This window comes from Polistes canadensis, unplaced genomic scaffold, assembly GCF_001313835.1.
Source record: "Polistes canadensis isolate GaletaPanama2010 unplaced genomic scaffold, ASM131383v1 scaffold_326, whole genome shotgun sequence".
NCBI classification, from domain to species: Eukaryota; Metazoa; Arthropoda; class Insecta; order Hymenoptera; family Vespidae; genus Polistes; species Polistes canadensis.
Window position 1 is genome coordinate 26,997 of NW_014569873.1, and position 13,908 is coordinate 40,904.

Here is a 13,908-nt window from a genome sequence, read left to right on the forward strand (position 1 = left end):
ATATACGAGGATCGAAAGAAGGAAGGACTAGGGGGTTAGGGGGTGGTAGTTTTCACAGTGGGTACGTATCTATTCCTCCCTCAGTATTTTTCTCTATTTTCTCTTTCCTGTCACGCTTGATATCACGAGAGGAGAATATGATGGGATACATGGGAGAGGTGTAATCATAGTAATTATGATGTATTCGATGATGTATTCATAATGGGATACATTGATATGTATATATGTATAGTGATTATTTTCTATATTAATGATATATGTTATGATTATTTTGACATGGAGAGGAAATAGATATATATTTCATTTAATTAATGATTAATTGTTTGAAAACATATAGATATGTCGTTGGTAATAATTTGAATTGCGGAAAAGTGGACAATACTTAGAAATTTTGATCGCGGCTATAATTGGTATAGAGGAAGATTGAAAAAATAAAAATTACGAGGCGTTAGTTTTGTTCTTATCTTCTTCGTCATCGGAATCATCATCATCATCGAGGGAAACGTCAGAGATGTCGTCGGGTGATTTTTCAATGTTTGTTTTGTCAACGTCTGGAGATTTCGAGCGTGAATTTCTTGAATCATTGTTATCCGTTGTATGCTCGTTACGAGAATTTCTCTTTGTAGTATTTTCCTCTTGTTCGTAATCGTCATCATCTTCTCCTATTTTCTCTGAATTATTTGAACTGTAAATGTATGAGAAATTTTGATCATTTTTCTTCCTCTCGCGCGCGTTTTCTCTGTTCTTAATAATAATAATAATTATTATTATTATTTTCACGATTATATATTCGATTCTATTATGTATCTCGTATGCGTCTACAATTATGGTAATAAGTTAAGTCATAAAATGGAAAACATTTATTTTATGATATATAAATATTTGATATATATATATATGAAATAAATCAGGATGTGTTATTTATTTAATCTGCATAAATAACACATATAATATATATGTTATATGTTTAATTAAAACGGTAACATAAGTATCACGTTAAATACGATATTGGATTAAATCCAAATATTACGATTTGTTAGACCACATTTTGCAATAATATCCTCAAAATATTGTTTAAAATTAGATTGTGGTATGTAAGATATATAAGAAATGTTAAAACAATCTGAATAAAAAAGTTGAAAAAGTTAATATTAAAAATACCAACCTTCTACGACTTCGGCTACGTCTTCTGCCAGATCTACGTCGTTTATTTCGTGATCGGCTTCGTGATCTTTTACGACTACGACCTCTTTTACTTCTCGATCGTCTACGTCTCCCTTCTTGTACCGGATATTCTTCGGATTTCGGATTCATTCGATTCTTCTTTCCAACTTCATTCTTTTCTCTTTCACGTAAATTCCAAGAATCCTCATTGGATCCTATTCTTTTGTAATTTCTCATTAAATTCATTCTCGATTTTCTCGTTTGTTTTCTTAAAAGGTCGGAAGATACATGAAGAATTCTATAAGTTTTATCCGTTGGTACAAGATATCCGGATTGAATTCCAAAATCCAGGGCTTTCATTATTTGCATTTTCTTTAAAGCTGAGAATTTAGAAAAACACGTTTACATCATTAATTTTGTTATATTTAATTAATTCTAATTTATCAATTAAGAAAGAGAAATATATTTACTAATCTTAAAATTCGATTAGAGAAATTTTCTTCTTTTGCAAATGATAATTTCTAAAGCATGACGATAATGACTTGATAATTCGTTTAACGAGAAGGACACAAGGGCGGGAGGGGGGGGGGTTAAAAGTATTTTAAAAATTAGAGAGAGAGAGAGAGAAATATGGTAAAAAAGAAAGATATATCGTCAGAGTTCTTTTAATTTATTTAGTTACTTTCTGCAAGCGGCCAATCGTGTTTAGCGAAAATTAATTACCGTAGGATCGATGTTTTACTGCAAGAAAGTTACTGCAAGAAAGTTACTGCAAGAAAGTTACTTGGAAGAAAGTTCCTAGCAAAAGGAGCTCACCTTCGCCACCCACGCATCTGTGTACACAGGACGACAAGCAAGAATGATTCTTTGAGGTACGACGACGTTGTCTGACAGTGTGTAACTTGGAACGACGACCATTGCTCCTTTTTCTGTTCCTTCTGTATCCCATTCTTCTTTAACAGACACGACCCCGACGATAACCTTCGCGACCTCTTCCGTAGTTCCTTCCTTCCCTTATTTTTTTTTATTCTTTTTTATTTTTTACCTTCCTTTTCTTTTTCTGTTCGTTTACCTTGACGAAAGCTCGTTTCTCTTAACTCCACCTTTTTTCTGTCTCCTCTTTTATTTCCCCTTATTTTACGATGAAATAACCGAAGATGAAAATTCCCTTTTCTTTTTGTTTTTTCTTTTTTTTTTTTTTTTTTTTTTAGACGAGATAGTAGTACCTATATCGACGAAATTATTATTACATTTTATTTATTCTTTTTTTTTTTTGTTGTTTTTTTTCTTTTGCACGCGTTAGACGTCAGTATTATGAGAAATTTATGAATTCGATAAACGAATGAATATGAATCTGTTGAAATATTGTGTTAATATTGCAACGAAAAATTTTTAAATAGAAATATTCATTTTTGTGAAATAAGAATTAATAGAAATATTTTGTGTATGTGTGTGTGAAATAATAAGAATTCGATTGATGATAATCGTCGTAGAAAACAATTTTCTTTCGATATTTTTTTTTGATAAATTAACGATGATAATTATTCATTATTATTCTTTCATAATTTAGTATTCATTTTATTTCTAAACTATCGAATAAAGGATATTGTGAAAATAGATTTAAAGCTGTGCACACGGTGTATCGACAAAGGTGGATATGATATAAAAGAATCGATGCCACTGACTACTGACCTTAAGGAATAAATTATTACCTGAATATATAGGTCACTGGCATGCCATATCTCGCACACACATACACACACACACATGCGCGTGTTCGTATCTTTATTGATAGATCGTTTGATACGCGTTACGTTATTCCGTTGGTTCGATATAATTTATCATATTTAAGAAAATTTCTTTAATTTTAAATCAAAAAAATTCTAAATTCTCTCGGTGTTACTGTTTTTTTTTTTTCGTGATGAAATTTATTAAATTATAATTATATGAATTATTATATTTATTATTTTAAGTCAGCACCTCAAATTGATTGATCATAATCCAAATTTAAATATAAGCAGGATTATAGGATTATTATATATTAGATTTGGTATTTAATGTACTTACATAGCTTCGTTTGTGTAAATTTTGAACGAATTGGTAGAATTAATCCAACGCTGTTTGTATACACTTCGATTTTGTTAGAATAAATTTAGATTTAATCGTATAAAGAGTCTTTTAATAGTGCACAAAGATAGTATACTTTTATTTTTATATTAGATTAGAAATTTCTAAAAAAAAAATAATCTAATAAAAGAAATAAAAATTAAAAATGAGACATGAATTGTGAAAGATATGACCGATTTAGCCGCGATCAGTTAACAAATGTGTAACATTTCTTCTTTATCTTATTTAACATTTGACGTACGAAAAAGTATCTCGAAATGTTCGGCTATCTTCAGTTCGTATATGAAAATCAACTAAATTGTCCGATATCAGCGAATCAAAACGGCCATGGCAAAGCGAAAGTCACGTTTTTCTTTTATTTACTTTTGTAAAAAAATCTCTTGACAAATTATATATGAAAAATGTTTCACAAAATTTGATAAAAGAGTAAAAGGTGATAGAATTTATTCAGATTACGTGTATATCCAATAAAAGAAACCGATATGACTGACAAGAAAAGGATAACAAACAAAAAATTGGTTTAAAAGGGTCGAGTTTGCGTAAGCAGCGTTTTGTAGAAAGGAAAAAAAAAAGCAAAAATAAAAAAAAAAAAAGGATTTCTTTTTCTTCTTTTATTCTTAAAGTATTTTCATCCCTCGTTTCTCTTTAAAACAGAATCGTCTACTTGATCCTCGTTATTTTCACACTTCTCTCCTTCCTCGTCGTCGTCGTCTTCGTCGTTGTCGTTGTCGTTGTCGTTGTCGTTGTCGTTGTCGTCGTTCTTCGTCTCGTTTTCTTGATTTGCCAGGAGCTGAGTCCGATGCTTTGAGAATGAACAACCAATGAGTTCGCTAGAACCGTCCTTGACCTCATCTTCCTCCTCTACATTCTGACACTTTTCCTTATTTTCTAAATTATTTTGATCATTAAGAATGTCAAGATCGTTTTGTAGATTTTCATTCTCGAATGATTTCGAATTATTTCGGCTTTTTCTCGAGGACCTTTTCGAGACCCGCCTTTGTTTCTTTCTTCCTCGTTTCTTAACTCTTCCCGTTCTGTAGAAAAAAGAAAAGAAAAATTATATTATATATAAGAGATATATTTTATACTTAAAATCTCGGACACTAACTTGATTTGTTTTTTCGGACGATCAACATTTTTTGATTTATCTTTATCTTTATCTTTCTTTTTGTCAGTTAAATCCTTATCGGAGTTATTTCTTTTCGATTTCTCCTCGTTTTTTCTAATACCTTGACGTTTGGGTTTCAAATCTTTTCGTTTAGGTTTCCTATTGCTCGATTCGTCACTATTTTTAACATTTCGCGATAAAGTGTTCTTTCGTATCATCTTTCGTTGAACCAATTCAAGACCGTTGTTATCATTGATTCTACGGATATGTCTTTTTTTTTTTCGCAACTGCGTCTCGATTTGTCTTGGGTTTGCCAAGGTAGGAGATATTTGAAGTACTTGCCCTTGAGGATCCGTAGGTATCAAGTATCCTGATTTAACGCCGAATCTGAGTGCCTTGCGAATATATATTTTTGCTTGTCGTTTACCTAAATTATAATCAAATTAATTGAGTTATTAATTATGATTGTGTGTTAGTAATTATGTAAAGGAAGTAAATAATAAAGAAATGACCAAAAAAATTCATTGATAAAATAAATAATTACAACATATACAGATATTATAGAAAAGGAAAGAAAAAATATGAAACCTTCTTCGATGCCAGCCTTGATGTAATTGTTAATGATCTGGACGATGGATCTTTTCTTAAACAAAGCTCTGTTGGTATCTATCGAACATTGTTGACCAATATTTTCCAGATAGGAATTAGTGAAATCATCGTTAGCGAAATAAGGTGTAGCCGAGCAACCACTGGAAACATCCGTCGGTTCGGTTAGATTCTCCAGAGAGGGTGTTCCGGATTCCGAGCTTACACGTGATATCGAATCTCTCTCGTACGGAGATAAACTTAAATTCCGATAATGCACATTTCTCTCGCGTGGCATTCTTCTTCGAGATAGTGGCCACGTTCTTCTCGTGACTGGAATTATAATTCGCATACACACATTTGTATTGCATATTAAAACATAAACATTCTTTTAAATCGTCTACACTTCGAAGTATTTTATTTCAACACATTTTATTATACATTTCAAATGATCAATGGTTTTTTTTTATTAAATTATGATTGTATTATTAATATTTTTGATCACCTTGGTTATGTTTTTGGATATTTAAAAGTTTCCAAATTAATTCATCAACGTCAATATATTGGCGATAATTTGAGCGAACACCTGTACAGTGACAATTGCAACACCATCCACGAGAGTATGGATGTTGTTTGATGTACTTCGTGACTTTACGTTCATTCAGTTTCTTCGTTGACGGTGCCATTATGCTTTGACGTGTTTACTTTCCATTGTTATATTAATTGAATCGTAGTTGGCATAGTTTCTTCGTGAACATTTCTTAAATACTTTCTCTCTCTTTGAAATATTTTTCTTCATTCCTGCTTTTTTCTTTTTTCTTTTCTTTTCTTTATCTTACTCCGGGTAGTAATGAGTTACCAAGTCGTTGCTTAAATCTTTCTACTTTTTTTCTCGGATATTTTTGTGGTAAAACTTTTCGAATGGTTTCGTTTATCATCGGGTCACCAACTCGAAGATTTATTGTTCTTTGATCGTCGTTAGCGAACTCGACGATGAAAGAATTTGGCCGCGTTTACCTTTCCAACGACTCGTTTATCGATCATCTTCTATATTTAACGTGTTCTAACGTAAAAAGGAAAAAAAAGATAAAGAGAAAGAAAGAAAAAAAAAAAAGTATAAAAGAAAGTAAAAAGAACAATATCTTTTTTCTCGTAGAATGTGTGAATTTTTATGGATCAACGATCGATCGATTCTCTTTGATATTTTTCTTCGACGAATAATTTACACTTCTTATAACTTTAACTTTATCTTATAACAATGATGAAACTTGAAAGTGGGTCAAGGGTATGATTCCAGGAAGAAAGAGGTCCACTGATATCCTGGAAAATACGATAATCGAGTTAATTTCGAAGCATTAACAAACTACTTTTATTTTCCTTTTATACTTTATATAATAGTCATGATAATAACGTTGAAGGATACTTCAAAGATTACGTATTAATAAACATTTAGTATATCCTCGATAATTAATTCATGCACTGGAATAATATAATTCGATTAATATTCGTCCAAAGTTTTTTTTGCTATCATTAAATATAAACATTTTTAACTTTCAATGGGAAGGGAGAGATAGTTTAGCTTTCATTTTACCTCCGATACCTCCCCTAACTTTTCCTACCTCTTTCATTTTTTTTTTATATTTAGTTAGTGTGAACACACTAGAATTAAATTATTACTAAATTAAATTTTTGTTAATACAACTAGCGTCATCTAGTGAACAGTTTAAAATTATATTTAGCGTTGTTACATTTAAATGTTTCGATATTTATCCTCTCTCTGTAATATAATAAATAATATATTTCATTAATAATTCATCGTTGCAAGTTTTATTCATCGGTAAATTTGTATCACAAAAATAATTGAACACAGTTAACATTTTAAATAATTTATTTTACAAATAATAAAGTGTTGTAGTGATTGATGGTCGGTAAAGAATACAGAATAGTCGTCCCCTGAATTATCTTTCATAGCTATCACGAAGTTGTATGCAACGATCGATAACAACTTGTCGTCTATCTGAGAAGATAAATCTGTTTGATTTTACAGCAGCATAGACTACTGACGTCTGTTACAGTTACATACCGTTACCACTAGCAATATATATCTATGGAGAAATCACTAGGCGTTTCATATTTCCATGGAGTATATCTTTTAGTTGTTGGACCGATCAATACTTCATGAGTTTCGTTTGGGTTGAGGGTTCAAGAAGCACATTGTGTGAATTGTACGTTTTTAGATAAGTGCACGCACGAGTTTATGATCTTTCGAGGATGCTAGAAAGAAAAGAATGATTTGAAAATTAATCGAAATGATGAACATTTGTTTAAATATTTCCCAATGGAGTGTTATGGTGACCAAGTGTTGAGTGTTTTTCAATGGACGTTATGTGTTTCCTTGATGAGTGACTGCCAACATTTCGATAAAAATCGACTGAAATTATTTTTAAATATAATACAAACTAAAGTGTTGTCACCTTTTTGGAACGTTCATTTTATCTTGTTAATTAATTAACGAAGATGAAGAGACAGAACGTTAGAACTTTATCGTTGGTAGTGTGCACATTTATTTATCTTTTGATTGGTGCTGCGGTTTTCGATGCACTTGAATCGGACACCGAAAGGAAACGTCGGGAATTTTTATCGGGTAAGATTATTGAATGGTTTATTGTTTATTAATATTGTCTACTATATATGTATATATACTTTTTTAGATATACGCCGTAACATGATGAAAAAGTATAACATTAGTGAGGAGGATTATCGTATGGTTGAGATCGTAATTATTGAAAATAAACCCCATAAAGCGGGTCCTCAATGGAAATTTGCTGGTGCCTTCTACTTTGCTACAGTTGTTCTCGCTATGATTGGTAAATAATACTCTTATCTTTATTCAAAGATCTAATAAAATTAATGCATAGTTAGACAATTTGCATAGTTAGACATTTGATATTCATTTATTTGTCTCTCTTTGTAATTTAAAAAGAGTTTAAAGGGTATTCAATTATATGTGAAATATTTATTTGTCAAGGTTATGGACATTCCACTCCCGTAACCATTGGTGGCAAAGCATTTTGTATGGCATACGCTATGGTGGGCATACCACTTGGTCTGGTAATGTTTCAAAGTATTGGCGAACGTTTAAACAAATTTGCTTCCGTTGTTATAAGACGAGCTAAGACTTACATGAGATGTAAAAAGAACGACGCTACGGAAATGAACCTAATGTTGGCTACTGGATTATTATCAAGTATAATAATCACTACCGGTGCTGCGGTATTTTCACGTTACGAGGGTTGGAGTTACTTCGATAGTTTCTATTATTGTTTCGTCACGTTAACGACCATCGGTTTTGGTGATTTCGTTGCTTTGCAGGTAAATTTTAATTCGGTTCATTATTTTTCAATCGAATAATCATACGTTTTCCATTTAATATCTCTTCTCTGTTTTATTTTTGTTATTTTTTTCCAGAACGATCATGCACTTTCAAACAAACCAGGTTACGTGGCTCTAAGTTTGGTGTTCATTTTATTCGGTTTAGCGGTTGTCGCAGCTAGCATCAATCTATTGGTTCTACGTTTTATGACAATGTATGAATAATCAATTATCTGACACATTTATAAAAAAGGAAACAAATCTTTTTAATTCTGTTCTTTTTTTTTTTTGTTTAATTAGGAATACCGGAGATCCACGTCGGGAGGATAACGATTTGCAAATAACAGCCGATCATGTGTTAACCTTAGACGGTGAAGTAGTTGCTGTTAATGGCAAAGCTTTGCCCAATCTCGTGCCGATAGTTCACGATACGGACGATTGCGTGAGCGTGTGTTCATGTACGTGTCTTGGACCAACAAATTCGGAATTGTTGGATTCTTCTGGTTACCAAGGTTACAGACCACCATCAACCTCGGCGAGCTTTCGCGTTAAACGTGCATCCGTCTGATGGAAGGAGTTTCGTCGTCGTAGTTTACGTCGTCGACTTTCCAAGGCCGACAGCCGAGAACTTCTTGGCATCGATGTTTGAACTCGAATAAAGAGAAAAAAAAAACAAAAAAAGGAAAAAGAAAAAGAAAAAAAATACACACACACACACGCACGCACACACGCACACTCGCGCCAAATATAAAACGAATAAATGAAAGGAAAGATAATTAGGGGGTTTGAAAAAAGATATCAAACACGGATAGGACACACTGCCATAAGGACAGATATCGAATCAGAATAATATTCTCGTCGGATGTCTATCCGAAATCCCATAATCAATTGTAAGACTAATTATGATGAAATTCTTTACACCCAAGAATCGATCGTATTCAGAAAAGAAGTTTGACGATTAATCGTATATACTTCAAAGATTATTGAACTATTTTGAAAGGAACGAATATGGATGATAATCATCATCATCCCTGTTGTGAAAATAAAATCAATATTATCGATATTTATTAACATTGTATGGGGAAAGAGTAATCGGTTTTACATGTATATCTACGATTTCATTACTGGAAATTGTATGTATCTGTATGCTACATAACCGGTTTGTTCGAAGATGGTATTTTTTTATGCGATTTGTAATTAATATCAATAGTAAATTTAAGCATAACGAAAGACTGACGAACGATAGAAAATTATTTAAAATCGAAAAGGAAAAGAAATTAAAAGTAGTTGATACGGGTATTAATAGTCTATGAAATATCTTCTTCCTGTAAAATATGATTGATCATCTATACTGCAATTTATATATATATGTTTGTGTTGTTTAAATAATATTTCTAAATTATTTGATAACACATTGTATTGTTATTGCTTAAATATGATAATTATTTTACAAAATTTTATTTAGATTTGTTCAAATTCGTTTAAGGAATACACCTAACATAACTTATTTTATATAAACGCACGTATATATGTGTTTATAAAAAATTAATGAAATCGATCTTATTATATCGATAATATTTAAATACGTGAGTAAAAAAAGGGCGTTTTCCTCTTTAAAATGGTTTTTGTTTCAAGTCTCTACGACTTTTGGTTCCGAAGATATTGCCATCGCAAAGTTCATTGATGACTTGATCATAGTAAGCGTAGTAACAGCTGATCGTAGTAATCGTGCGTAATTTCCAAGAATTTATGTAGGTCATTCGTATATGTAGGTCAATGAACATAAATACTTTTTACATAAACAGGAATATCTCCGAAACTAAAAATCGTAGAGACGTAAACAAGGTATCGTTTTATAGGGAAAATTATTTATTATTTTCTCGCCATATAATTGTTTGTCCCTATTGTTTATAAACAATTTGTTAATTAATTATTTTTATAATCAATTCAACAAAAGCAGATTTCTTTCTATTCTTTCGTTACATTGACGATGATCAATTAAATAATTAGTTTAAACTATTTGTTATAAACAATTTGTTTATAAACAATTTGTTATAATTAACTTTTTTAGAAATAAATGTTTGTTAGATTAGATTTTTCCTTTTTTAAATAATTACTATACGTTTCGTGCATTTCTATTTTATATGATTAAGTATGATTGTTTATCAAAAATGTTTATAACAATGAATATCGGAGACCTTCATTTACTACAGGAAGATTTTAGTCGTACTATTAATGGCCATTATTAAAAACAGATATAAGTAATAAGACAAATCGATGCAAAGTAAATTTGAGATTAAACGTATTGTTAATAAAATGAATGCCTGAAAGTATAAACAAAATGTTTATTTATAAAAAGAAAAGAAAATTGGAGACCTTAGCATGTAAGATCGTGTATTTTTAGTTGAGTTTGTAAGTTTTATCTATTAATTACAATTTTTTATTAATAATTTAATTTAAAACCCTTAACACAACCCTTTATGCAATTGTTAAAACAAATTTTGAAGCCCTTCTAGTCGCAATATTGAATGTAATTTGCTACGGAATTTTTAACTGAACTCTGACGAAACCCTGAAATGGTAAGATCAATTTTTTAGGCATCCCTTCGAATAAATTAGAAACCCTTTACTTGTTTGTTAGTTGTTTTCGACTATAAATGCATGGGGCTTTTCTGAATTTTTCTTTAAATAAACGACATGAGATTTCTTTTTCATCGATTGTAATTCTTCATTAATTAAATTAATTTTGAATAAGTTACAATCGTTCATGTAAAATGTTAGACAAATGTATATTTTGTGAATGTTACAAATCTAATAATAAATAACCATAATTGACATTTATATTTCTTGAAATTGTCAATTATTCGTATTTCATAAATTTTTCGATCTTCTATATGAATGTATATTTTTTTAAACGAATTCCTCGAGAATCGATAAATCGAAATCGATCTCTCTGATGTTTCCTTTTAAACACAATATCCTTGTAACACAATAGTTTTCATGGGAAAATTTTGTTATTAAAATTAGTGAAGGTTTTAATCTAAGAATTTCACTATGTCTAATAACGATGTTCCTAAAGAACAAGGTCACGTTTGTGAATTGCTTACGAGAATAGACGATTTGGGTGAAATGGCTAGTTGTTGGGACTTTAAGCAAAAATGGTATAAATTGACTAGTATTAATAATCGCACACCTAGATGTATGCGATATATGGATAGTATGACAGCAGTAAATCTTGAAAAAAGAAGACACTTGCGTCTTAAATATTCTTGGGTTATACATCCCTTTAGTTATTTCAGGTTAATCATTTAAACATTCAAACAAAACTAATCTTCTTGTCATCGATTAACATACTTCGATGATTTTCCATTAGAATTCTATGGGAAACATTTATGATGGTCATTTATGGAATAGCCTTTTTTACCATACCTTTTATGATCTCGTTTATTATCATGGATTATGAATTATTGCGTTTGGATAAAGTTAATATTTTGATTTATATTGTATGCTGGTTGGATATCATTTGCAATTGCATCACCGGTTATTATGATGAAAAAAATGTACACGTAGAATTGAGATTATCTAAAATATTCAAGTATGATCTAATTAATAATTTATATTCTTTGCACATATGTATGAAACACGTACATATTTATTAACAAATATTGATTGATTTGTTTGAATTATATTTAGAAGATACTCGAAAGGATATCTTATGGTTGATATACTTTCCTCTTTGCCTTACGATCACATAACTTTATTATGGCGAAGATTGCCAGGAAATGATTCATTTCGTATTATAACTCTAATTAATATTCTACCCTTATTAAAACTGACACGTTATCCAACCCTAATTTCTTATATTTTTTGGTTTTATCAATATTTAACGATAGAAAATTTTTATTATCAAACGACAATTACATTGGTGTTAGGATTTTATTTAATTATTTGGTTCACCTGTTTGTGTTATCTTTTGCCTATATTGACCTTACATTTTTATAACATTTCATTAACGGTGAGTAATTGAAACGAACAAATAAATAAATTAATTTAATTACCATGTAAATGATCGAATTTTGTTAAGGAGTGCACCGATTGTTGGATGGCTGGGATAGAGAAGGAAATTATAGCTGTTAGATTTCAGCATGCACTTTTCATCGTTTTGGAAAATCTTTTAGCAAGCGGTTATGGTATTTTCCCTCCTAAAACTGACACACACATCGTATTAAATACTTTACTCATGATATTTGGCAGATTTGTTGAATGTTACATCATAAGTGAGTCGTCTATCAAATATTTTCAACGATCTATTTAGTTTTGTTAACGTTAGTTATGTTGCTACAGGTAAAAGGATTCAGCGAAGCTGCAGAGACTAAATATAATGAAATAATCAGTCATATAGAAGCATTTACAAGGCAAAAACAATTACCTTTGCAAATGAAAAATCGATTGTTATTATATTACGGTTATCGATTCAAGAATAGTTTCTTTCGTGAAAAACAAATCCTGAGCAAACTTTCAGGTTAACGACGAATCCTTTAGCTTCGTATTTTTCTTCTTCTTTTTTTTCTTTTTTTTTTTTGCAATATTTAACGCAAGTTTTGTAGAATAGCATCGATTTTAGTTTATAAGGGAAAATAATTTGTAGAACAATTACGAGATGAAATTGCGATGCAATCCTGCAGACGTTTGGTAGAAAATGTTGAGATCTTTCAAAATCTACCTATGGACGTTTTAAAATCGATTGTTAGAAATTTAAAATTCGAATTGTATTTGCAAAATGATGTTATAATAAGAGATGGGACGCATGGTGATTGTATGTTTTTTTTATGCACCGGAACCGTAGTTGTTTTAACGCCATCCGGGAAAAAAGTAATGATTAATATAATCTTATATTATTTTTTCTAAGATAACAAAATATTTGAAAATTATGTTGATTATTTGTTAAATTTACATTTATATAGATATGCTATTTAGACGATGGGGCTCATTTCGGTGAAGTAGCACTTTTAGTACCCAATCAAAAACGTGTTGCAACTGTGATTGCTGTAGACGTTTGCGAAGTTTATCGTCTCGATAGAAAAGATTTTCGAAAATGTGTTTCGATACATTCGGAATTATTTTACATGATTGAACGTATTGCAACTGAAAGAATAGAGAGGACTGTTGCAGTTGACGAACAACATAAAATATTTTTAATGCGTTCGAACTTTGCTTATGCTGACACAAGAAAATTACCGGGTAAAAGGAAAACAATTCAAAAATAATTAAATGCCAATATAATTATTTGTTATAAATTAATAAAGTAAAGTTTAATGTGATAGGATTATTTTTCAATTTTTCTGTGTACGTGTTTGTTTTTTATTTGGTACGATAAATAAGAGAATGAAAATTTATTCGTAGATTTGTGTATATATATATTTTTTTGTTTAAGGATATTAAATATTATTATTATTAATCTATTATTATATTATTATATTATTATTATTATATTATTATTATATTATTATTATTATTATTATTATTATTATTATTATTATTATAATTATTATA

At 30.2% G+C, this 13,908-nt stretch overlaps 4 protein-coding genes across 4 annotated transcripts; 2 read left to right on the top strand and 2 right to left on the bottom strand.

The window, feature by feature from the left end:
* Positions 1 to 438: 438 nt before the first annotated feature.
* On the bottom strand, positions 439 to 1,410 carry LOC106791619 (probable ATP-dependent RNA helicase DDX46). The gene is made up of 2 exons (XM_014757401.1): positions 1,166 to 1,410; positions 439 to 685 (listed from the first exon to the last, which is right to left on the bottom strand). Exons 1-2 carry the CDS (start codon positions 1,408 to 1,410, stop codon positions 439 to 441), a joined length of 492 nt encoding a protein of 163 aa, XP_014612887.1.
* A 3,033-nt stretch (positions 1,411 to 4,443) lies between these two features.
* On the bottom strand, positions 4,444 to 5,670 carry LOC106791620 (the record flags this gene model as incomplete). Its single annotated transcript, XM_014757402.1, has 3 exons — positions 5,490 to 5,670; positions 4,988 to 5,317; positions 4,444 to 4,826 (listed from the first exon to the last, which is right to left on the bottom strand). Coding segments are annotated over exons 1-3 (894 nt in total), but the record flags the coding sequence as incomplete, so codon positions are not given.
* A 1,397-nt stretch (positions 5,671 to 7,067) lies between these two features.
* Positions 7,068 to 9,044, top strand: LOC106791626 (two pore potassium channel protein sup-9). The gene is made up of 5 exons (XM_014757408.1): positions 7,068 to 7,628; positions 7,696 to 7,851; positions 8,013 to 8,356; positions 8,453 to 8,571; positions 8,657 to 9,044. The coding sequence occupies exons 1-5, from the start codon at positions 7,502 to 7,504 to the stop codon at positions 8,922 to 8,924; spliced, it is 1,014 nt and encodes a 337-aa protein (XP_014612894.1). The 5' UTR covers positions 7,068 to 7,501; the 3' UTR covers positions 8,925 to 9,044.
* Positions 9,045 to 11,283: 2,239 nt separating this feature from the next.
* LOC106791624 (potassium/sodium hyperpolarization-activated cyclic nucleotide-gated channel 1-like) lies at positions 11,284 to 13,638 on the top strand. The gene is made up of 7 exons (XM_014757405.1): positions 11,284 to 11,654; positions 11,729 to 11,950; positions 12,049 to 12,370; positions 12,440 to 12,632; positions 12,686 to 12,877; positions 13,004 to 13,227; positions 13,320 to 13,638. Exons 1-7 carry the CDS (start codon positions 11,410 to 11,412, stop codon positions 13,620 to 13,622), a joined length of 1,701 nt encoding a protein of 566 aa, XP_014612891.1. The 5' UTR covers positions 11,284 to 11,409; the 3' UTR covers positions 13,623 to 13,638.
* The last annotated feature ends 270 nt before the right edge of the window (positions 13,639 to 13,908 follow it).